This window comes from Micrasema longulum, unplaced genomic scaffold (assembly GCF_059751315.1).
Source record: "Micrasema longulum isolate JH-2025_06_02 unplaced genomic scaffold, ASM5975131v1 h1tg000988l, whole genome shotgun sequence".
In the NCBI taxonomy this organism is placed as follows: Eukaryota; Metazoa; Arthropoda; class Insecta; order Trichoptera; family Brachycentridae; genus Micrasema; species Micrasema longulum.
This window is the reverse complement of record NW_028278177.1, coordinates 336,798-361,210: the sequence shown is the minus strand read 5'-3', so window position 1 is coordinate 361,210 and position 24,413 is coordinate 336,798. Positions and strand designations below refer to the sequence as shown.

General features: G+C 31.7%; 1 protein-coding gene across 1 annotated transcript in view; it reads left to right on the top strand.

The window, feature by feature from the left end:
• Positions 1-10,691, top strand: part of LOC148277725 (G protein-coupled receptor Mth2-like) — a 149,173-nt gene extending 138,482 nt beyond the window's left edge. Inside the window, exons 6-8 of the mRNA XM_088232495.1 lie at positions 2,476-2,647; positions 4,358-4,543; positions 9,170-10,691. Coding sequence (XP_088088621.1) covers positions 2,476-2,647; positions 4,358-4,543; positions 9,170-9,317 — 506 coding nt within the window. The 3' untranslated portion in view covers positions 9,318-10,691. The remainder of the gene's footprint in view (positions 1-2,475; positions 2,648-4,357; positions 4,544-9,169) is intronic.
• The last annotated feature ends 13,722 nt before the right edge of the window (positions 10,692-24,413 follow it).

Genomic DNA, 24,413 nt, shown 5'->3' with positions numbered 1-24,413 from the left:
TTATAGGTTACCAACGAAGTTTTTACCGAAGAACTTTGAATTTTTATACAAATATATACTTTTTTGTAAGTAAATATTGAAGTTTGTTTATACCATCTCAATACGTACCGATGAAGATAGCGTTTGAAATCTCAGCGGTTTGAAAACACGTACTGAATTTGCCAACACATGTGTACTCGTTTCTGGTAGAAATTTATTTATCAGTTCCCGTATTTTCTTTCAGTGTATCAGCTTGCCTCATGAGATATTGGATAAAAAGAATTCTTTCGAATTACTAATAATAGTAAACCTAAGCATTCTTATAATAGTACGCTTTTAAAGTCAATATTATTCAAACTCTTTTATTCCTAGATGTCAGCATGAATATATGTACAAATTTACACGTACGTACATACATATAAATACATATACATACATCTTTTTTCTTTTTTCTCTGCTGCATTGGCATGTTTTTATACTTTTAAACTACTTTTAATTACTTATATTACATATGTAAATAGAAATCAATATATTGCTGCTCTTACTATAATGTGTCATTAATTTTGAAGATGTTTTTTAAATTGACCTAAATTTATTGTCTTATATTTCACTTAAAGATTCTTCTCATCGTTTCTTTGAATCCCTTAAAATAAATATGTGTTTCCTTTTTTCAAAAAATGTTATTACTATTTTATTTTATTTTTACATCTGAGCATGTTTTTCATTCTTTATTTCAATTCTTAATTTTCAATTACTCTTACGAATTCTCTTCATTTTTAATATTATTTCCATTTGTAAATACTCATTATAAACTACAAACTTTAAAATATCTTTTTTTCACTATATTTTAATTATTAAACAACGTTCATTTATGTTCTTCTTTTTCCTTCTCTTTTTTGTACTTTCATAATTAACCTTACATATAATTGCTTTATAATATGGAAACTTCACTGGTCCATTATAATTAAGTCTAATTTGTAAAATATTAAACTTTGTAACTGTACTGTATGTTTCCTGAATAAAAGAAAATAAAATAATAAAAAATAAAAATAAAAATAAAATATAAGTATATATTTTTTGCAATAAAAATTATCCGCAGTGTAAATATTTTAGTGTTAAAAAAAAAAGAAACCTATTTTACAGGAAATTTAGCTGAAGTAACCAAGCTCATATCTTTCCAAGACTCACTTTTTGAATAAATAAGTGCGTATGTTTCCACGGTCACTAATAACATTATGTATTTTTTTTAGTGATCCCGTGTAAGTTGGATTTGTTCCGACGTTTCGGCTACCATTGCAGGAGCCATTTTTAGGGTAAACTGTGTGGTTTAAAAAAAAAACATATCCTTATGGACGGACCAAAGATTTTTTTAAAAATGGACACCATTTTCAGAATGTGATTCATACAGTTGTTTTGTTTGAAAGTGGTCTAGTTGCTTTTAGCAGAACATAGAATTGACCTCAATGCACCCGACAACATCAATTTCTCATTTTTCAAAATTGTGCACTAGCTGCTTTCCGCATTACTACGTTCAAGTACAGTGGTGATTTACATCACAACACACCCAGACTTGAGAAAAATCAAATTTTTGTGTTCTCACCGGGAATCGAACCCGGAACCTTCCGTGTGTGAATCAAGCCTCTTGACCACTACACCTACCATTGTGTGCTGTAAAGGAATTAAGAGATCTGTGTGTATTTTGAAAAGTTTTGCATCGTTAATTTTTTTAGGCTATTAGTGTCATAAATTTTTACCCATCCGCAAAAGTTCACAAAAAAATTCTTCCCAATAATAGCAATTTTACAATACGAGCCATGAAACGCGTCTTAAAAGAAAACAGCTATACATAGCACCTAAAATGACAACATCATTTGGTCAAAGGAGTCAAATATACCTTGGACCAAGAATATATAACAATATACCATTAGCCACAAAATCAGATAAAAATCTTGAGCAATTTAAACTATTTGTAAAAAAATGGCTACTTGATTTGGGTTCCGAAAACTGTCTCGAGATAGTCACCCCACCAAAGCAGTAAACTTGTTAATATATAATTATTTTTGCATTTCGTATTTGTATCCACACAGTGTCTCTATGAATATTTGTCATATACTCGTATATTTGGCATTTGTGCGGATGTTGGGCCACCGGGAGCTGACAATAGCTTGTTACTTGACCTAATGTCTGCGCAGTAGTTAAATGTTTGAGCTGTACTAATAATATAATATTGTTTTCTTTTTCTTTCTTTTTCTTTCTTTTTTGATTTTTTTTTCTCTCTTACTATTATATATGTACATATATCTGTGTGGATTTAAATGTGAATATGTAATATTTTATATGTATTTTATATATATTTTTAAAACACTATAAGTATCATATATTAAATCATGTAAATGAATGCCTCGACACGGGTTGTGCCCAGTGAGGTATTCATATTTTTTTTTAAGTTTTATGTAAAACGTGAAATAATAAATAAATTTGTTTTTCTGATTACAGACTGGCGAGCTGAGCTATTTTACTTTTACATGCCCGTTATAGTTCTGGTGGTATGTAACCTGGCCCTCTTCGGTAGCACCACCCTAAAGATTCTTCAGATCAACAGAGAAACCGCCGTCCTTAAGTCGGGAGACAACTCTAGACACGACCAGTACAGCAAAGACAAACAGAGGTAAACTAACTACGTGTTGATCAAACATAACCAATCTTCTAATTACAAATACCATGTTTCCATTAGTAAGAAACACTAAGTAAATGGTAATTTATTTTGAGTACTACTACAACTACTATCACGCCATTTCCCCGTAGGGGTAGGCAAAGAAAATAAACCGCCTCATACGTCTATTATGGCAAATATTCCTAGCTTTTTCTTCTATGCTTATACATCTTGTCATACTTGCCCATCGGTTCCGTCTGCTTTTGACATGACCAGACTTAATATTTAGGTTTATCTGATCATGCCACGTCTTCCTTGGTCGTCCTCGTCTCACGTTAATTTTCGCCATATATACTTGTTTTACTATTCGCTCTTCATGACCATACCATCTGAGAGGCCCTTTTTTAATCTTATCAATTATACTTGATTCAGATTTACACTCTCGCCTGATTTCATTATTCGTAACCCTATCATACATTGATTACCCACACATTCGTCGAAGAGATAGCAATTCAACCGCGTTCACTCGGCTTTCATCCTCCCTCTGCCAGTTCCATGTTTCACTTCCATACATAAGTGTTTAGCGTCGATTGACATATTTTTATTAGCAAGTGAAGTGCTTAGTCCGCCGTTCATTTTGTTGCCCGCATTCACTCTCCTTTCAACATCTTTTGCTATTCTTCCATCTTTTAAAAAAATGCTTGCCAGATTCACAAATGTTTTTACTTGTTCAAGACGGATATTATTTTGAGAAAAATACTAAAGATATAATTCCAAAATTGGTGCATTTAAAAACTGTAGGGAAATATTTAGTTTTTTTTTACAATTTCAAATTAATAAGGGTCTATAAAATACTGTCGACATTGAACATATTTTAAAATTTATAATTTTGAATTCCCACTAAAACGGTCCTTTGCAAGGCCCCTAATAAATCACGATTCGTGTAAATTTTAAACTTTGTTTGTTACCGTTGAAATTTAAATAGAACATCGTCACGAATCTTGACGTCATAATTATTAGGTCCAAACAAGGAGCGTTTTTGTAGGAACATATTTTTTGATAATTTATTTTTTAAAGTAATGTATGAAAATATTTCTCCACAATATCCATATTAGTTTTGAAAATCCAATTATTTTTTGTAAATCCATTCCAGCTGTAATTTTTACCGCTCGTAAAATGCAATTTACCGTTGCACTGAACTCCTTCATTGTACTGACTAGTGTCGTTTTGACTGTTGGGGCTTTTTCTGTTTTTTTTTAATATTATTTTTTTTAATTAAATATAAATATTTGCGTTCTTATGATTTACCCATATATAATTTTTTGGGGTCATTTTCAACGAGTTGTAAATAAATTACTATTAGAAAACGGGAATCAGGTTGTGGTAGGGGAGGGGTTCGAACCTCGGACCTATGATTCGTGAATCCGTGACACTAGCCACAGGATCATAGCCCCCTCTACTCTTACTCGCATTCAAATTTCACCATTCTCCGGTTAACGTGGGAATGTAATAAAACTATGAACTAAGATTTTCTTTTGGGTTTGATTGGTATTTTTTTATGATAGATTTCTGAATCGGGGTGTCTTTGAAACAACGTAAAAAGGTGTCTTTGTAAAACCTGTATAATAATTTTAATATATTTCCGGTCATCCTAGATTCTACTTATCATTTTTTAATATCAACTAACTTATTCCTATCTAAATAACTGAAATCTTCGTCTTCCAGATTTAACCTCTACCTGAAACTCTTCCTGGTGATGGGAGTCAACTGGGTGGCTGAATGGGTTAGTTGGGTGGTCGGCGGATCTCACTACCTCTGGATCGTCACTGACTTCACCAACACCTTGCTGGGACTGTTCATCTTCATCATCTTCGTATGGAAGAAGAAGATTAAGAATCTCCTCATCAAAAGGTATTTTGGTCCATCAAAATCAACACGATTCGAGTATTTGATGCTATTTATAACACAGCTTACGACACAGTTGAAATCTGTTGCCATGCTGATTTGACGTTGTGCTCTGAAATGAAATACTGTCTTATTTTCATTACTAAGTTTGATAAATATACTAGGTTAAGGAAGTTTAATGAATCTGTTTGTTTTGTGATGTGATTTGCAGAAGAAGCACCGCACGGAGCTCAAAGAGCCAGAGAATCGCGGAACAGATATTAGTAAAAGACGTAAACAATCCACCTTTTACTCGCTTCATTTTGTAATTTCCTTCTCTTATCTTAGAACCGTATTTGTTATTTTATTTTTCAAACAATACCTGCTCGAGCATTTATTCACAAATATTTTAAAAACTTTTCTAGTATTTTTTTTACAAAACAACATAATATTCTTAATGAGTCTTGGCATGGCGATCCTGTTAATATTGCTTAAATCTGCAATACTTTTTTTGCTTGAGAAATTAATTTAAAGGTTTGTAATAATTAGAGTTAAGTCTATAAATTGGAACCCAATCTGGTATTCGGGAATGTTCTGTAAATTCTGGATGTTTTTAAAACTAAAGTAACATTCTCTATTCAATAAAAATCTAAAAGCAATATTTTCTCTATGGTTAAGGCAATTTGCTCTGTATTTTTTATTAATTTGCACCACGGCATACCGCAGCCTAATAACAGTGATTAGTTACAGCTGTTCTAACTATGCCAGACTGCCAAGCCTCTATCATCATTCAAATCTAAAAACAAAAAGCGAATTACTTAACCTTTTTCAAATGCTCTTGCAACGTAGGTTGTAATTTAGGTACGCATGCTTGTAGTAGCATCACACCCTTATATTTCAGTACATATAGCATCAAGTACCCGAATAAGCAGCGGCTTCTCGGTAGCAACATCTGCACGACCTGTATGCATAGGTTACTTTCCCAACAGAGCAGCCCTGCTGCGGAAGTTGGCAGCAGCCGTTCTACCTCTCCTCAGGAGAACTTCGGTATCCGGGTATGGAAGTCCACGACGTCCCTGTTCACCACGATTTCCTTCCAGCACAAATGATTGGACTAGGTACTATGTGTATGTGGGTTGATCGTGCGCAAGGAATGACCTAACCCGGTTTATACTTTCTGCCATTAACGCAACTCCCTATTGATCTTCTGGCACTTGCAACCTGATGCGGCCACTGCGCCAAACTGTCAAAATATTTTTTCATTATTCTTGGATACTTAAGATATATCACCCTGTCCAGGCGAGGAACATTAAAAGATCTGCGATTGAGGATAAGAGAAAAGCATCTTTTGTCTTTTACATAGGCAATGAACATCTTTATGCCATTTGAAACTCGGAGAGAGCATATGGAAACGACATCTTCTCTGCTCTGCTATAAAATGATATTAGACGTCATATTACCTATTCTAGTCAAATAAAAATAAGGCTAGCTATGCGTAAAGTTACATAACAAACAGTTAAACCAAAGTCCGGGTAGTCTTTATACCCAATTCTGAGAATAGAGGTATGTGACAGCCTAAGTCTTACAGACCAATCAGTCATATCTCTTTCTTTATTAAAACTATGGATAAGGTGAATTATTTTTTTCATTTTTTTTGTGTTAATCAACATGCCTATCATAAAAGCGAGTCCACAGAAATAAAATAGAGAAGGTATTCGAAGACAAAGAAATTGCCTTTTATGCCATTTTGAATTTTAAGAGAGTTTTTGATGAAACCTAAACTGAAATCATTACTCATGTAATGACGAAACGAGGCATTGACTCGACATCTGTAAACTGGATTGAGTCAATTCTATCGAACAAAACGGCCCGGATGAGACTTCTTATAAAGAGCTGTCCTCAAAGAGTTCTATCGCAACTTGAACGGTATATTGTGAATTGTGGTTAACGGTCTATTGTGTGAGCTAAATGACGCACTATTTGTAACTTAAGTGTATCCTGACGACTTGCTGGTCTCAATAATTGTGGGTAGTTAATAATTTCGTCCATTGAATGTTGGTATTATGATCATCAAGATAAATTTACAATTGGGAAATAAAGTGTTTTTTTTTACATTTTTAAAGTAATAAAGGTCTTTAAAATACTGTCCAGTAAAATAAAATTTGGTAGCATAAAAAATATTATTAGATTTGTAGTTTTTAATTCACGCAAAAACGGTCATGCCATTGGCCACGCCCCTAATACGTCACGATTCATGTTTATTTTTTCCTGACGATTCAAATTGTTTTAGAACATTGTCACGAATCTTGACGTGACAACTGTCAAGGCCAAACGTTTTGCGTTTTTCTAGCGATGTATTTTTTTGGAGTTCCTTTTAAAATTTGTGTACGAAAATGATCTCCATAATATCCATATTGATTTTGAAAACACAATTAATTATTCTAAATCTATTTCATATATTTTTATCGATATTTCCCTATTAGCAAAAAATACTTTTTTATTGTTTTTATTTTTTTATTTATTTATTTACAATTTTAAAAAACCCGTTAGGGTTACATTAGAAATTTAATATTGTCTAGTCATTTTATGTCTCGTCTAGTCTAGTTAGTTCAGTCATCATGTGCTTTATTCTTACTCAGTATTTCAATCGGTAAAAAAGCGATATTTTTTAAGTATCATTGTTTTGACAGTTTGGTTAAGATGTACGTATATATATGTTTGTTTCCAATATAAATATTATGGGTGTGTGTAACCTTTTTACTGTGTTAAAAATGTCATTTTGTTAAATAGTATTGATTTCATCAAAGATTGTAAAACTAGATTCTAGTTTAGAATAGATAAATAAATCAGAAAATACAAGGCACAAGGATATCATATACCATGATGTCAGATGTCATATACCATACCCTGGAACTTTTTAAATTTTAGTATCAGATATGAGAATGTTCGTAAAATGATGTATGTATTTGTTTGTTACTAAGATTTATTCGTAATTACCTGCACTGGTTTTGATAAATGTTAAGGTTGATTGAGATTTTACTTGTATGTTTCAAAATCAGCTTTATTTTTTTGTTAATTCACATAACCTCGCTTATTTATATAACAAATAATTTGTTTCATGTTAAAATTCATCAACGCGTTATTTTTTGAGTTGTGAAATTTATATACGTAATAAAATATAAAAAGCATGATAATCATTTATAGCAAATAGTTCACAGGAAATGTTTTAATTACTTTTTTTTTTCAGGAATGATTTTATTTACTGTATTATTTTGTATTCTCATCTATGTAGTATTAATTTATCGTTGATATTTGTATACGTATCCTTATAGACTTAATAGATATACGTTTTTTTATAATCACGTTACTACCTGTTCAAAATTTTTAAAGTATTTCTTACTTCGCACGTTACAATCTGCGTAATGAATATTGTATGTTCTTTAAAATAATAATTATCTAGAGAAGCCCTTTAGCTATACGAGTATTGCATATTACAAAAGTAAAGTATTCCAAATTTTTGGATTGATTTTAGTTTAACAACAAACGTGTAACGGACTGTTTTGATTTGCGCTTACCATTCTCGACGCTAGTACCTACGGCGCGTTGTATCGCCGCAAACTGTTTGTAACGCATAATAAATTAATACTTTATTACATGTCAACGTGTAAAAAAAAAACGCTTCAAACTGTAAGTCAAAATTATTGCGATGTTTCACACTTTTGTTGGAACAGGGTGTAACGTACCTACGTAAACGTTGGGTACAGCATTGACTTAAAAAAAACAACTCGAATTTTTCATTCGTATCAAACACAAATCATTCATTGTCTTCCCGTTATTGAGTGTATCGAAATTGTCAATAAAATTTTTAACAAATCACAATTATAATAATATTACAACTTACATCTGGAAAATTCGAGATATTTTTTTTTCTTATTATGCCTTTTATGGTGTTGATTATTTTATAGTATTGTACCAATTTATGCATTTTTAGGCATTTAGTCGTAAAAAATCTTATTTTAAGTTATTTGTTAACATAATTATATGTCTACGGAAAAACTCGATGTTTTGTACAAAACAGCATTTATCAACTTAATTCCGGGACAATTACTTTTCATTTCTCTCCTTCCCTTGACCCATCTTAATCAAATATAAACGGAAAAGCAGACCTTTATTGTGTAAAAAATATAAATTATCATTCAGTTTTGTAAACGATTGGAATATTTTAGAAAAGGGAACGATAGAAATCAAAGCTAATCGACCAGGAATGGCATCAACAAACACTGTTTTGTACTAAACATAAAAAACGAAATGAAACACATTAAATTAAATTGACTTCCCTTTTCAGATCGAAATACTGTACCTTTTAAATTGCCTTTTATAATCATAATCGTAATATTAAAGATTTTGACCAATCAAACAATACAAAGCTTCTGTTAAAATAACAGCAAAATTTGACTCATGGGTATTGCTGAAAAACCCTAGCAACTAACAAAAACAGCTTATGTTCACTGCGTAATTTTACTATTCAATTCCTGCAACCATTTAACTCTTAACACACAAGTGTGATGATAATGTTAGCGTGTCATCTTCTTCAATGATTATCATGAAAACCTTCCAGTGTATGGTTCTTAATGTGTGATGAATATTTTGCAGATACCACCTGTTCCGTTACGGGTCGACATCCCAGGGTAGAAGCTCCTCTCGATTCCGCTCTGCTAATACTGCTTCAACCTCCGGAATGGAAACTGAGAAGTCGTTCTTGTCCCAGGACGAGACTGCCATGCGGATGAGTCGCCTGTAATCCAACACTTCGAGCATTTCATTTCACCATTTTGAAGAAGACCGCGTCATGAAACTATTATTTCAAGATTTAAACATGTGGTTTATGGATAAAATGTATCCTGTCATGAGTATATCATGAGTATATCAAGCTTCGAAACAGTAGATACTTGTTGCACATTGCTAATTGAAATTTCACACAATGTTTTGAGTATGTCTTTGAATTTCCTCCCTAAGGAGTTATTCCGATCTACATTTGTTGCAATAGAGAGAGAAAACAACAATCTGCTAACTGTTAAAAGAAGAAGTATGAAAATTGGATTTTTTTTTTCAGGTGTTGCCTAGTAGGTAATTGGGTTCAGCCAGATGAATCTCACCCACATGATAAATGTTTTAGGTTCTTTACTTCTAAAAGTCGACAGTTGGAAGATTTGAGGAACTAAGGATGTTACACAGTTTGTGAAGTGGCCACTTAAACCAACAATGTCAGGTCATAAGCCCTGAAAATGCATAGACTTCCATATTCCCTTCTCAAAAGTCTTTTTCCTCTCTGTTGCAAAAATTTTAGATCAAAATTTCACACTATCATTCCGATTTTTTGCGAAAAATTCTAATAGATTTTATCAAAATTAACAATATCCAGTAGGTCCGGGGTTTCAACGTCACTATCACAACTTGTTTTTTGCGAATAAAATAATATGACAACAGAATTGAAATATTTGAGTTAATTATATCAAACATTTTTTTTTAAATGGGTGATTTTGCTCTAATCTTTCTAGTTCCTAGACAGGGTCAGAAGCGTATGACAGATCATCTTATCTTTGTTTACCAAATGATCAAGATAGCTTCAATCAGAGCACCACACGGTGCTTACTTTTAAGTCTCGCGTTTAATAGTCAAAGCAAAAAATAAGCAACTCCCGTCAAAATAAAAATACAGTACTCTATGCACCATCGAGAAGTTTTTAAAACAACTGTTCCAATGCATGATGGTGCAAGATATGAGACAATTGTACCTAAAAGAAGCACTTACACACTTTTGGTCGAACAATAAGGAAAGATCTCAGCAAATGTTTGTCCGAGATTTTCCCAGAGTACGAATTATGTCGTACCCAAAACCCGTACGGCTTTTGCTCAGAGACATTTCTCCTTTATCGCACCGAGAGTGTTCAATATTTTTGGAGGGGCGTATTTAACTCTCAAGGACAAAAACTATTTTCAAGAGAGGAGTTAAGGACCGAATTTTCCTTAGTGGGAGGGATTTGAGTGGGAAACTCCTAGATGATTTTCTGAATGTTTGAGTTTACTGTTTACCATATTGATGTGCCATATATTTGTTTTTTATTGTTATTATTATTGTTGTGTTTTTGATCCTATAAAATATTTGTGATGATATACTCATGTGTCTGTGTCAATTATTTGCTCGTCCTAACTCAACACAGGACTTTTAGCCCCCTGGAGTTGGGAATTACGTCTCAAATAATGTGTAAGAAACTGTCTTTTATTAAATAAATAAATAGATGATGATGTGTTGTTCTGATTTCTAATGAGATCACTTTTACTATGGAAGCGTAATTAGATACATTTCCAACTGTTCTTGTACATCATTTTCATATCATCCGCACCCATTGGTGCATAGGGCACCGTATTGTAACACCAAACGCAGCGAATCACGATTATCTGTTAGGTTGAGATAAAGTGATTAACCCTACGCTTCTGCCCAGGGATAGTTTAGTATTATAGAGTAAAACTACCTATATTTTAGATCATTTCCTAGAAGTCGTAAATAATTTGTGCTAAAAACATGGGAATCGAGTTGCTGTAGAGTGTAATTTTAACCGTGGACCTTTTATTCGTGAGCTCGCAACTCTACCACGGGACCGTAACCCGGTTCGATTAATACAGTAGAACTCCAATTATCCGAACTCCGACTATCCGAATCGCTTTCAGAAATTCAGAAAAAAAATTAAGACGGAAACGCACTGCGACTCGCAAAATAAAGATTGTGCGCGCTATTGTCCTTCCCTCCGCGAATTGTCCTCCCTTCCTTCACTGTTCGTGATAATGACAGTCTGACAGCTTACTTTGACCGAGATGTTTAGCAAGCAATGACATTCATTTACCGTACGGTACGTACATACTGTACTAATTAATGTACAGCTCTTGTAAAATTATTAATTTCATTGATAAAAGCTTTTTTCTTTGAAAATAGTTATTTCTACACATACAGTAATTAATTAAAATAGACCCTTTTTTCGGAAAAAATCCAACTATCCAAATAGGGTCCGGTCGCAATTGTTTCGGATAACTGGTGTTATACTGCAATATAATTTCTTCAAAAACTGATATAAAATTACATAAATCGAATTGTTTTAGTAGATTTAAGTAAATCATTCAGTATTTATTAATCTTGTATTTTTTAACACAGTAATTTAAATACATTTAATATATTTTTAAGGGATGATTTTAATTTTTCCATGCTTATTAAGTGGCTATACCTACAAAGGTTGTTGGCGTGTGGAAAAAGAAAATGTAACAAACCTTTTTTTATTTAGTATTATACCAAAGAAAAATGGAGAATTCATTAATTGAAACTGTTTATGAATATGTACTGTTAATATTAAAATAATGTTAGTTATAATTTACATGTATATTTTATTAATTCCAAACATATATTTATTTAGTGATGTGACATTTTAAATTATTTGTTTATAAACTCGCATTAAATACTTTAATTGAGAGTTTTAAATCGTATCGACCGGTTTCTTGTTTACTACCTCATCATCGGGACTTATCACTCCGCTTTCCCCGTCCAGTTGTGAATAGGGCACTGAATTCATCAACCAAATGCAATGTATTTAGATCATCTGTTACACGAAGTCTTACGCTTCAAGTGCAAGTCCAATTTTTCGTAGCACTGAAATTCCTCACGAGTGTCATCGGAAAGCGTCTGGATTTTATAACAATGTTTTGTTTTTGAAATTATTTTTGTATATATATTGTTCATTAATTAAGGTATAACTAGGTGTTCAAATTTTATTTGTACAACTATCTAAATAAATACATTACATTACATATAACAAACTATTTAAAGAAATGGAAAATGCAAGAGAGAGATAAGGTAGATGATAATATTTGTCAAAACGGAAATATTTTCAAAATAAGAAACAGATAGGATTTTTTTTATTTCATCTTCAACCGATTGTGTATAGGCCATTATACGTATCATCATTCCTTTTTCGCACCTAATGGTGGCTTTTAATAGGTGAGATGATCATTCTTACATTTCAGGTACCAGTCCAGGGAAATATTCTAGTGTGCAAACACCCTTTTTAACAAATATTTCATATTTTAACGTATATATTTCATCTCGCCCTGTTTTTGAGCACCGCGCAAATACTTAAGTTTCCGACGGTGTATTTTGTTGTGTCAGCAAACATCTTTGGCCTGGCAATTTCGAGTCTTTCTGAATAGAAGTTTGGACTGCCTTCTTCGCTATATTTTTTAAAAGTGACGCGGGTTCTAAGAGAAACAGCCTTGACAAATGGAGTTAAGTTGGGCAGCTTTTGGAAAGCTTTTCAGAAATAAGGATATATCAAACAATCTGAAGGTCAAAATCTACAGCTCTTGTGTTCTGCCGGTGACAACAGACGGTCTTTAAACTTTTTAAAGATAATTCAACTCCTTACGATGAAGTAAAATCCCCGAAACCGATCAACGTATATTTACTCTTAATTAAAGTGTTTAAATATATTTTTAATAAGTTATTTTTACATGTATTTTAAATGCTTTATTCTTAACTCTTATGATTTATTTATAGTACAAATATAATGTACACAGATTTTTTTGTTTAATTTGGTATTATTATAAAAGAAAACATATTTTTCTTTATCAAAATGGATTTCAATCAATTGAATGATACATTTTTTATTGATAGGAAGACGCCCTAAGGCTTTTAACCTTGCTTTTTTTTTATTAAATGTCCAGTATTTTACAGAATCAGGTCCTGTATTTTTAATGAAGAATAGTATAATTAAAACGGTGAATTCTTACCCTTAAGGGAAAAAATACATCATGAATAATCATGTACTTTTTAAGAATGAGAAAAAAAAGGTTGCTCATCTTATTCAGCCCCTTCTTTGAGATCCATCTTATCGGTATTGTGGGTAGTTAAATTATAATATTGCGACTTAAAAAGGAAATCAGACTTAGAATTATTTTTATGGTAGATTTTATTATTTTTCTTATTATTATAGATTTTATAAGACATATTCTTACGAATGAGTTTGTTTTTATTGTGTTCGAAAGAATAAAAACACAAATTTATTTTTTGAAAATAATAGTTGCTAAATGTCCCCGCGATCAGCAATTACGTTACACATTCTGTCGTTCCGATTTTTGGCTAATTTTTCCAACAAATCCGAAACGTTCCGTTATGTATCGGCTACCAATGCTTCGAGAGCAGAAGGATTGTTTGCGTAGACCACAGACATAACAGGAAAAGCGGTGTCTGGGAATTTTATGAATAACATTTTAGCATTGTTTTTCAGTCAGTCTCTCGCAGCCTCTCCGGTACTTTGCAAAAAAGACAACTGCATAAAATCGACGTTTCGTTGCCTCGTTTTTTGCACCCCAAAACTGAACTGATTTGGTCGTTTTTATCAGAGTGAAGTTTTGTTAGAGCTTTTTAAGTTTTCCAAAATGATTAAAAATATCTGTACCCAAAGTAATAAAACACGGAAGTTCTCTTTTTGCTGTTTTGAAGTTAAAAATGACGAAATTATCGCAATGAGCTATTTTTACGTAAATAAAACACCGAAGTCCACTTTCGTCGTAAAAATGTATTTTTTAAGTTGAAATTAAAATTTTAAGTTCACATTGTTTTATTCCAAAAAGCATCAACAGTCTCGGATCAACTTTTTTATAAGTACTAGTATTATCAAAATAATTATTATTTTACATTGAAAGTTCTTTGTAGATTGAAATTATCTTATTTGGTTCAAAAGTTGATATTTTAAAAATCACACAATAACAAAATCTTGTTTCCTGAATATTTTGTTCAATGTGACTTACGTGGTTTATCCTTTAACGTACAGATATTTGTATTCTGTCCGAAACCAGCAGATAAAACTGTGAGTTATTATCAGCGGCGTGTAAAAAGATCACTGATCAAGTGCCAAATTCCAGGGAGAAAATACGGGAAAACGTTTGTATGAAAAAAGTCAGACCGCCTTTCTTCTTAACTAATATAAATCTAAATTATCCAATGGAGTCAAATCACAGGACCGCGCAGGTCGATTAAGGGGACCAGAAAGGTTTCAACGGCCGAAAACTGGCTGAGATTTGAATGACGGTTGTGGACGAATAAATAAACATACACAATTTTTTTTTCGCATATTGTTTTATGCATTCTTGATGAACAAAACGAGCTTAGAAATTTCCAATAACATTAATAATTGGGAGGAGTATTTATATCTAAAGGCGACTGCGCAACTCGCGAACTGCTTTCATCTTGCCGCGATTCCGGGTTAACGAGTTAGATTTTTTAAATTTTCTTAGCACCATTTTATTGTTGAGATTTCCATCTTTAGAATGAACCTAAATTCTGTAAAGGATTGTCAAAATTAGAACAATGGCGGCCAAGAAATTCAAAACTTCAAAAATTCTAGTTATTTGTGGTTAAAACGTTATTAAAAAATCAATTTTTATACACCGACATTGGTTTAGTTTATGTAATACATTTTTATCTTCAATTTAAAAAAAAAATAAGCCGATATCTTTAGTCATCGCGGCAAAATTAACGGAAAATTATGTTTTATGAAAAACGCAAAGTTAAAGTTGATCGCGGGCGTTCTGCCGGCTGTGCACGGCCTTACATTTTTGGCTCTCCTGAACTGAATTTTGCAAATATCGAAGTTTATTTTGCGCCAAAATGTTTTTAAAAGATTGTTTTAACCGATTATGTAAAAACACAACTATGGATTTTTTCGAAATTTCAAATAATTCTAGTCCCCTTAACAAGAACATTTCTGAAAATAATGTCGCCAAACTTGCCGCGCAGCAAATTTATGGTTTCAAAAAGAGCCCTAAACGTCTAGCAAAAAAACTGATTTTGAAAATATGTTTCCATAATTTACAATCATTATTCGAGTTGTGGTGTGCCATTATTTATTGTTTGAATATTGTGACAGTTCACCAAACTGTCAAAAAAAAAATCTGCCATCATTTATTAGTCTGACAAGAGACAGCATAAACAATCGATGAAACCAAAATATAATATCCGTTGTAGGAAATAGAGGTATAAAAACAAGAAGTACCTTTAAATTTGTAAAATTAAACTAACCATTTTCTTTTTATTCGAAACTGCTTAGTTAAAAAAAGATTGGCATAAGCAAGTAACCTATTGTTTCGTTGTTACGAAAGAAATACAAAATACATCCATTTTCAATCAAATTTGATCTCCTTAATTTACTTTAATCACCATTTTGTTGTTGTCACTTTTTATTGATCACCAAAGCATACTTTTTTTATTTTTTTAGTCAAATTATTGTACAAATTACTAACTTATGTGCTTTTATTTGTATGTCTTAATTATTAAATCTTACGAAAATTCGATAACAATTAATCAATCTTGATAATTAATTAATCATTACCTAGATTTTTTATTTTTCATTTCTGTATTTTTGTGTTTAGTTCATAGACGTAGATGGAAAGATCTGTGATTTTCCGTAATTAGAAGCTCTTTAAAATGAATTCAAGTGGTCTTAAAACAAAGTGTTTAATTTATAATATTACATTAATATATTTACTTTTGGTTTATAGGAACCCGAATTTTTCACACTATGAGAAAATGTTTTTGTTTTCAAAAATATACTTTAAAGTACAAAAAATATTTTAAGTTAGTTTTTAATGAACGCCTGATGAATCTCAAACTTTTTATAAATTGATTAAGTTCATTAAGCAATATAAAAATCATAGAATTTAGAATAGTCCAGAGGAGCGTAGAATCATATTTGAATACATCGGACGGTGTCCGAAAAAATTCCCCACTTTGTCTCACTTTCGCCACGCGCATGCGAGAAGTCGCCGCGTAATGTTGTCAGATCGCAAAAAATATAATCATAACACAAATGTAAGATAATTATATTCTTTTTTAAATGCAAATAGTTAATTTCTCTAAAACCGCGGAAACATTGATTGACACAACAGAGTAGATTAGTAAAGCTTCATCAAATAAGAGTTATTGAATTAATGAACGTTGAACTTAAAAAATGAAACAAATTTTATTTTACATAAAGCGATTATTTTTGGCATGTTAAATAATATTTGCTACCATTATGTTTTAAAGATAATGTCGGCCAAACGTCCACCACAGCGTTGTTTAATACAAGAGGTCTAATTTTCGTTAGGTCTCTCATTAGATGAGCAAAGTAGCGAAAACCTGACTATCCTGGCAACACTAACAAAATGTCTATTTTGTTTTCTTTGAAAATCTGATAGATGGAAAATTATTTAAATTTTGAAGTAATGCATTTGCTACTTACAAATGCATTTGCAACTTACACGTGAAATGTGATTCCATCTTGTTTCTTTTTGATCCCAGCAGTATTTGTACACTTTAAAATGACAACACTGCATAGTTGAATTAAAATCGGGAATCGCGTACCTACTGAGCGACGTCTGCAAAAAAACTAATGGGTCAAAACGTAAAACTACTTGATTAAGAGTAGTTTAGTCGCCTTTTGTTTGATGCGCGTATGTGGTTTCTGGACTATTCTTAATTCTATGATATTTTATAATGATGATTTCAAATAATAAATATTTACAGTCTTTTTTTAGATTTATCCTCGTAATGTTTTTATTAGTATAACATGTAATTATTACTTTTTCTTTATTATACCCGGCTTACCGCCTTTTACAGAATTTGATTGACAAAATTAAATTTACCTGCACTTATTTATGCAATATGCTTACTTAAAGTTACAAAATTTAGTAGTAGAATCATGACTTTCTTGGAAATATTATCTAATCGGGGATAGTGTTTATCAACAGGCACAATATTATCTAGTGATTCAGTTACTTGCAAACATTTATCATATCCAAGAACTAGATCGAAAGGTATCTAATTACAGTTTTTGTTGAGATTAAATGATTTAGTTACAACACAGTCATATTTAAGCGTTTGCACGTATTATTGATTTTTTACTGGTTCTTTGATTTCTGTTAGATTTACATATTAAAAAATTGGTAAAACCTTACTCATTTGAAGATTGTACTAAGCACAGTATCGTAGGAACCATGTTGCCGTTTAAAATATAAAATCATTTTTGATATTTTAACTTCTGCATAAATATTGTTATGAACGCATTTGACGATTACTTTTTATTTAAATTTACTGAATTTGAAACTGTAAATTAATTTTAGTCCAGAAAGCAAGTAGAGGAATGTAATACTACGCTTTCTGTGTGCATTTTTGTACTGCATTTTATGTTATAATTATTCGGCGACAAAATTCCATCAGGGAGGTTTTTACAAGTCCAACCACTTCAGTTTTACTTGCGAATGTAGCCATGGTTGGACTGCAAGAATCGGAAGGTTCCTTCATCTTCCGACAATCTTCAGAAACCTGCGGACCCTGCATTTCAGGATATGAGGGAGAACTTAATTATATAAATTAATTATATTTGTCACTGAGGCGTTAAATGTTACTAGGTTAATTCTTATTTTTCATTATTTCAATTTACAATGTTGTAACAACTATTGTTAAAAAATGTGAGCTTTTGTAATGCATAAAAGTACATAAATTATTGTGCTTGGAATTGCCAAATACATATATTTACTTAAGTAGTCATAACTCACCTCAAATATCACAATTAGTTAAATATTTTTTCACTTTTCACTGTGTGTATTGTTGAAGGTAACTTTGTAACATTGATGTTTATGCTTAACTTTGAAATGAATTAAAAACTGTAGGCCTGTTTCGTCCAGTTCGTTAGTTCCTAAGACAAATCAAAAAACAGCGAGATTCTATAACAATGCATTTGTTAACAAAACGCAATGTATTTCAATGATAATTTCTTCTATTCCGCGTTTACATTCCTTAGCCAACAAATTTACTTGTGATATAGACATTTTCAAAACAACAATTATTCGTTCTTAAATGCAGTGTTTAAAACTAATTATTAATGTCGTAATAAAACGTTATTTTTCATGCAATTTTTTCTCTGTTTTTGATGTGTATTATTATTATCCCATCTCTTTCTGAAATTAATGTATGAAATGTAACATATAATATAATTATATCTTATATTTACTTACTGTAAACTAATTTTTATTATTTGTTTTTAACATTAATTTCTTAATACCATTTTTTTATACGTATATATGTATATATATATATTTATATATATTTGTTAAAATTTTTTACAAGTTATTTACAATTTGCTTTTTAATTCAATCGCTTTTCTCATATGCATATTTTATTAAAACTTTTTTACTTTGTAAAGTTTCACTTTTTATTTTGCATGGCAGTATGCTTTTATTGTTTCTACATGTATACAAAAAAGCGTTGTTTATTTTTTAAATTACTACTTACTATGTTTTGTGCCCTAAATGCCCCATAGGCGTTTTGTAAAATTAAATAAATAAAAAAATAATAATTTGGTTGTAGTCCTCGGATATAAATACAATATTTCACGTCCAGAAACGGAATAGAACCCACGACCTTAAGAACAGTAGGCGAACGCGCCATTTACTTTACGACGATGCGGACCTCTTGTCCATTTGATTTCCGTATTCAGAATTTTTACGTGAGAGCAGTTATTAAATCTAAAATATTTATCCAGAATTTTGATTCTTTTTCACATACTGAACTGTATTCTTCATCCGTCTGGACATATAAAAATGTTAGTATAGTTGCCCATAAATTCAATTTTTAAATTACAGCAATTTTTTTGAAACATCATCATCATTACCTTTCCGCACCAAACGATGCATTGTTGCACCAATCATAGCGTTTCTTAAACACGTTTGTTACATGAAGGTAAGATGGTCAGTCTCACGCTTCAGGAGCTAGTCCTGGGGACTATGAAATATTTGAGTGTAAAAACACATTTTAAAAAATATATTTTATGTCAAACATGTCGGGAGTCGAACCCGGGACCTCTTGCGTGCTAAGCAAACGTGTTGACCGCTACACTACGAGGCCGACGCGTTTTACTGTAAAGTTGTTAAAATCGACTAAACAGTATTTGTGAATAAAAAATAGCAAAACTGGGCAGCATTTTAAACTAATTTTCTTTTAAATAGTCTTTTGATTTAATTAAAATTTTTGTAGAAAATGCTTGACATCGACAGGGCTTCTGACCTGTCATTTGAATAAAAAGATGTATAAAAAGTCCACAAATAAAGGAGTTGAGGAAATGTGGATATTTAAACATAGACAGAATGCTTAATGTTACACAGTGTGTAAAGTGTCCAAACCCGTCAATGACAGGATTATCCCTCCAAATCTCCCTTCTTAAAAACGATGTTGATGAGAATCCAATATTTAGAGCATGTCAAAATAATTTTTCCTATTATCTCTGAAATTGTATTTTATCTTACTAACGAACTGGACGATTGATGTTATATATTTAAAAAAATTAAAAAAAGTGTATTTTTATGAAATTTGTTAAAGGATTACCATTAAACGTAGTTTTTCAGAAAGCCAGCCATAGAAAAGTGAGACTGAGATGATGGCAAATATGTGGATAGAGTGAATAATCCAATCTACACATTGGAAATGTTTTTTTACTTTGGCAATTGATAAATAATACAAACATTTGTTTTTTTATTAAATACAAAAAATAATTTAATTATTTATTTTTAAATTATGTTTAAAGTCTGGCTGACCACACAACTTAAGACGTGCAATTTGCAGAAAACAGCCAGCCATAATAAAACTTTGATGTATGTTGTGTCATTATGTATTGAACAAACTACTTTTAATTTGGGTACTGAATTGTAAAGAATAGCTTTATTAATTTGTTATTATAACTTTAAAAATCATTTTATTACGTATTAAAGGAATTTTGGTGATAGTTTTAAGTATGGCTGATTACACAACCGACAGTATGCATTTTGCAGAAAACAGACAGATTTAATATTGAACGATACTTCATTCAAACTTTGAACGTATGAGATGACATTCTGCATTAAAACATATTTTTTATTACAAGTATTTTTGAATTAATAAATTTATTAAATTAAAATACTTTCGTATTTATCCACTGTAAGTATCTTTATCTTAAGGTGATTTTAGTGCTATGTGTGTTTTCTGCAAATTGAAAAATCCCGTTTCTGTTTTAGCTCCATTTTCAGGTTATTGTTAAAGCTGTTTTTATGAAAGCGGCCTGGCTGTTTTTAGCAAAATATAGAATTGACCTTACTGCACCCAATAACCTGATACGCATTTTCAAAATATTTAATGCTATAAGTGATGTCCCATCTATGTTGCATTCAATTTCTTTTCATGTTCCCAACCGTGTCACTCGACGTCAAAATTTGCTATTTATTCAATCTTCTAAGAGCAACTTTTTTTTATGCCCTAATGTCCAGAATGTGTAGATTAGTAAATTCATCACACGACTTGGAATTCTTCGGGAGATCTTCCGGCTTTTTGTAGATCTCTTTGCGACTAAAACAGTGTGGGATAAAGTTGGATTGGCATGGTTTAGCTCGAAGTCTTATGTTTTTATTTTTTATGAATATATTGTATGCCATTATTGTACTGCCCTTGTTTGTCTTTGCCATATAGTTTTATGTTCTTTTTGTTCAGTTTCTTGTTATGTTTCTTCATGTAACTTTTGTAACTGGCTTAGGCCGTATTAAATAAATAACACTATCTAATTTTTTTTCAAAATTTTGGACTGGCTGCTTTATGCATAATTACGTTCAATTGAAACTTTGCCTCCATTAAGTATATAGATCATAAAAAATATGAACATATATTTTTTTTTCCTAAACACGTAATTTTAGAAATTACTGACATTATTTTATATGTGCCCAAATGTTGTAGACCAGTACTGTATTTTACCATCTCTAGAGCTTATAAAGATTGACAGATAAAACAACAGAGATGAAGAACATTTTAAAGGATGAAATATGGACACTCGCCCACGTCAAAAAAGGTTTCACCTCTATCGCGTCCCCAAACTCAAAACATAGTCTTCAATCTAATCAAATTAATGTAGATGGTCAATCATTGGCGGAAAGGTGAATATTACAGAGTGTGTTGAGACAATACATAACCCAACCACTGAAAGTTCATACCCTCTGTAATTATCTATACATCCGTTTTGTTCTCAAAAAAGTTCTCCATCATTGTCGTAATATATGGATAAAATTACATTTGTAAAACAAAGAGCATGTGTTTTAAAATTTGTAAAACCTTTATATTACGAGTGTATTGTTGCCTGTATTTAAACATATTTAAGATTGCCATTTATGAAAAATTCCAAATCCTAATTAAATCCATTTATAAAATGCCTTTTTATTTGTTTATTGATGTTTAAATACGTCCAGTGGTAATCCAATGGTTTAGGTGTAATCATCGCACTTAAAAAATAAAATACATATATTTATACAACTTTTTTATTTATTCCACAATTCATAGCCATGCCATGCCCCATCATAATTACTGTTATAATAAAGAGCAATCATTTCGATCTTTTGTATAGGAATATACTATATACAATTGTTTGATACAGTGCGTTCGAATATTTAATAACCCTTTTCTGTTCTTAAAAATGAGAGTCAGGGCATTTTTTAAGTCCTCTCCAAGCCTAGATCCATAAAGTATCGGGCTATTAGATAGGGCATCGAGCTCTTAAACATCCTCAAGTTTAACCAGTGGTCCCCCTGAGGATGCGGCTTATTTTATGATGAAAAGTGTCACATTTACATGCACATTGTTATGCATGCATTAACCAGAGGTTATTAAAGATTTGAATAGACTGTAGATTTTACATCAAGATAGATAGATTGACGTTCATACTGCGTCAAAGTGTCCATCATCTGAGCTAATGTAGTAGTAATGTAGGTTATATAATATATTTACTAACTTTTTTATTTTAAATCTTCAACTACAAAGAATAAGTACTTTGTCATTCTTATTGCTAACAGCAATATCTTCCAGCAAACTAAAAAAACGGACTGGTCAAAGGAAGAATTGGTAAAAATTTGTACTAAAAAATATCAAAAATACACATGTAATCAACCTAATTAATTATAAATAAGAGCTGTTTTTTATGGGTAGATAAAGCTTGGGCATGTAAAATTAATTAAAAATATATTATACACATTAAAAGATGGGGAGCTTAAGACGAGGTTATGAGTTTGGAAGGCGACAGACAGAGAATCCAGGAAGAGAAGGAATAAAAAAAAATAAGAGAGGTTAAGTTTCTTAGGATATATCATGTATTGTTATGTTTCAGGCGTTCTTTAAAAGTGGCCAGGGAAGATGCATTTTTCACATGAAGAGGTAGTTTACTCCAAAGTCTGGAACCTTGAACAGAAAAGGAAATGCTAAAGAATGGTGGGGTGTCTCGAGGAATGGAAAATGTCATCTCCTGAGAAGAGCGAAGCGATAGACCATTTTCAGAATAGTATGAATATAATATCGTGTGTAATTTTTTTTTCCTTATGATTAAATGAATGAAAATGAGGAGGATATGAACAGACAATATAAAAACGGAAAAAAAACATAAAATAGAACAACTCGTACCAGAAACCCGAAGAAACATTTTAGTGTAAGAACTCATTTTCCAATCAATATTTCAAGTCAACCATATTAGAAATTGAAACCTCTCGCTTGGTAGGCAAACAAGCAATAAATAAAATAGGTTGGCAAAAAATTAGAGCAAATAAATACGGCTTATGAGATGTTAATGTTTTAAATAACATTAATTTGACAGTGCTTAGTATAGGTTATATATTATAGCCACATAATATAATGAACAATATTTTTAGTTTGTCCAAATTTTTGTAGACAAGGACTGGAATCAACTCCCCGAGGAGCTGTTAACATTAACATATTACAACAGAGAGGAAGAACATTAACACTCTTTAACTTCACAAACATCAACAGATGAAAGAATTGAAGGAATATAGATGTTCAAATATGGGCTGAATGGTGAATGTTACACAGTGTGTAAAGTGGCCACTTAAACCAGCCAATGACAGGTCATAAGCCCTGTAGATGCCTAGACTTCCATATTACTTTCTCTAAAATGTTCTTCATATCTGTTAATATGTCAACATAATATAATGTTGGAAACCGAGCGCTATTTCCCGTCTCAAATACGTCAAGGTAATGTGCTAGATGATTAAGTCTTTAAAATGCATAAAAAAAGGTTTTTGGACGTACTGAATTGTGACAAAAGATTACAATTAATATGTATATTTTTACTGTAGGTATGTTCTTATTGTAAAAAAAAAACATTGGCTAAATCAGTCCTTAAAATAAAATTTCGCATAACAAATATTGAATTCGCTTTACAAAAGTAATTAAATAATAAAATATTTTCAGAAGTATTTGAGTTAATTGGATAAGATTCCTTATTCAACTTCTTCTATTTTTTCCACATCCACTCCAAAGTGTAGCATGCGAACATCACCGGACGCCTCCAGGAGATCCTATCGCCACCCAGCACTCTCGCCCCCTCCCACGTCAATCCCGCGTCCCCTAGTTCCGCCAAACAAAGCCGAAAGACCGTCATCGACGACTTCCAGAATGACGATAGCCCGCAGGTGACAAGAAGAGGCAACTTGGGTAAGGGCTCTCCTGAGGCATCAGCAGCACGAGTCCAAGGCAGGTCCACCGCCGCATCCTCAAAACGCTCGTCACAGGAGGCTGCTGCGTCCACCTCATTGTACCGAATTTTATCTTCTAGCACATACTTTTAATTTCCAATAATATTGTTTAAAAAATTGACAAGCTGCCCAATATTTTTTCTTCTGGAGAATTTATCTTCCAGTCAGTTTATTTTAAATTAATCAGCATTTTTTATTAAGTTGTCGCCTTTTCAGACAATTAACAGCGTTTCACCGGTGGTAAATGCAGATCATTTTTATTATTA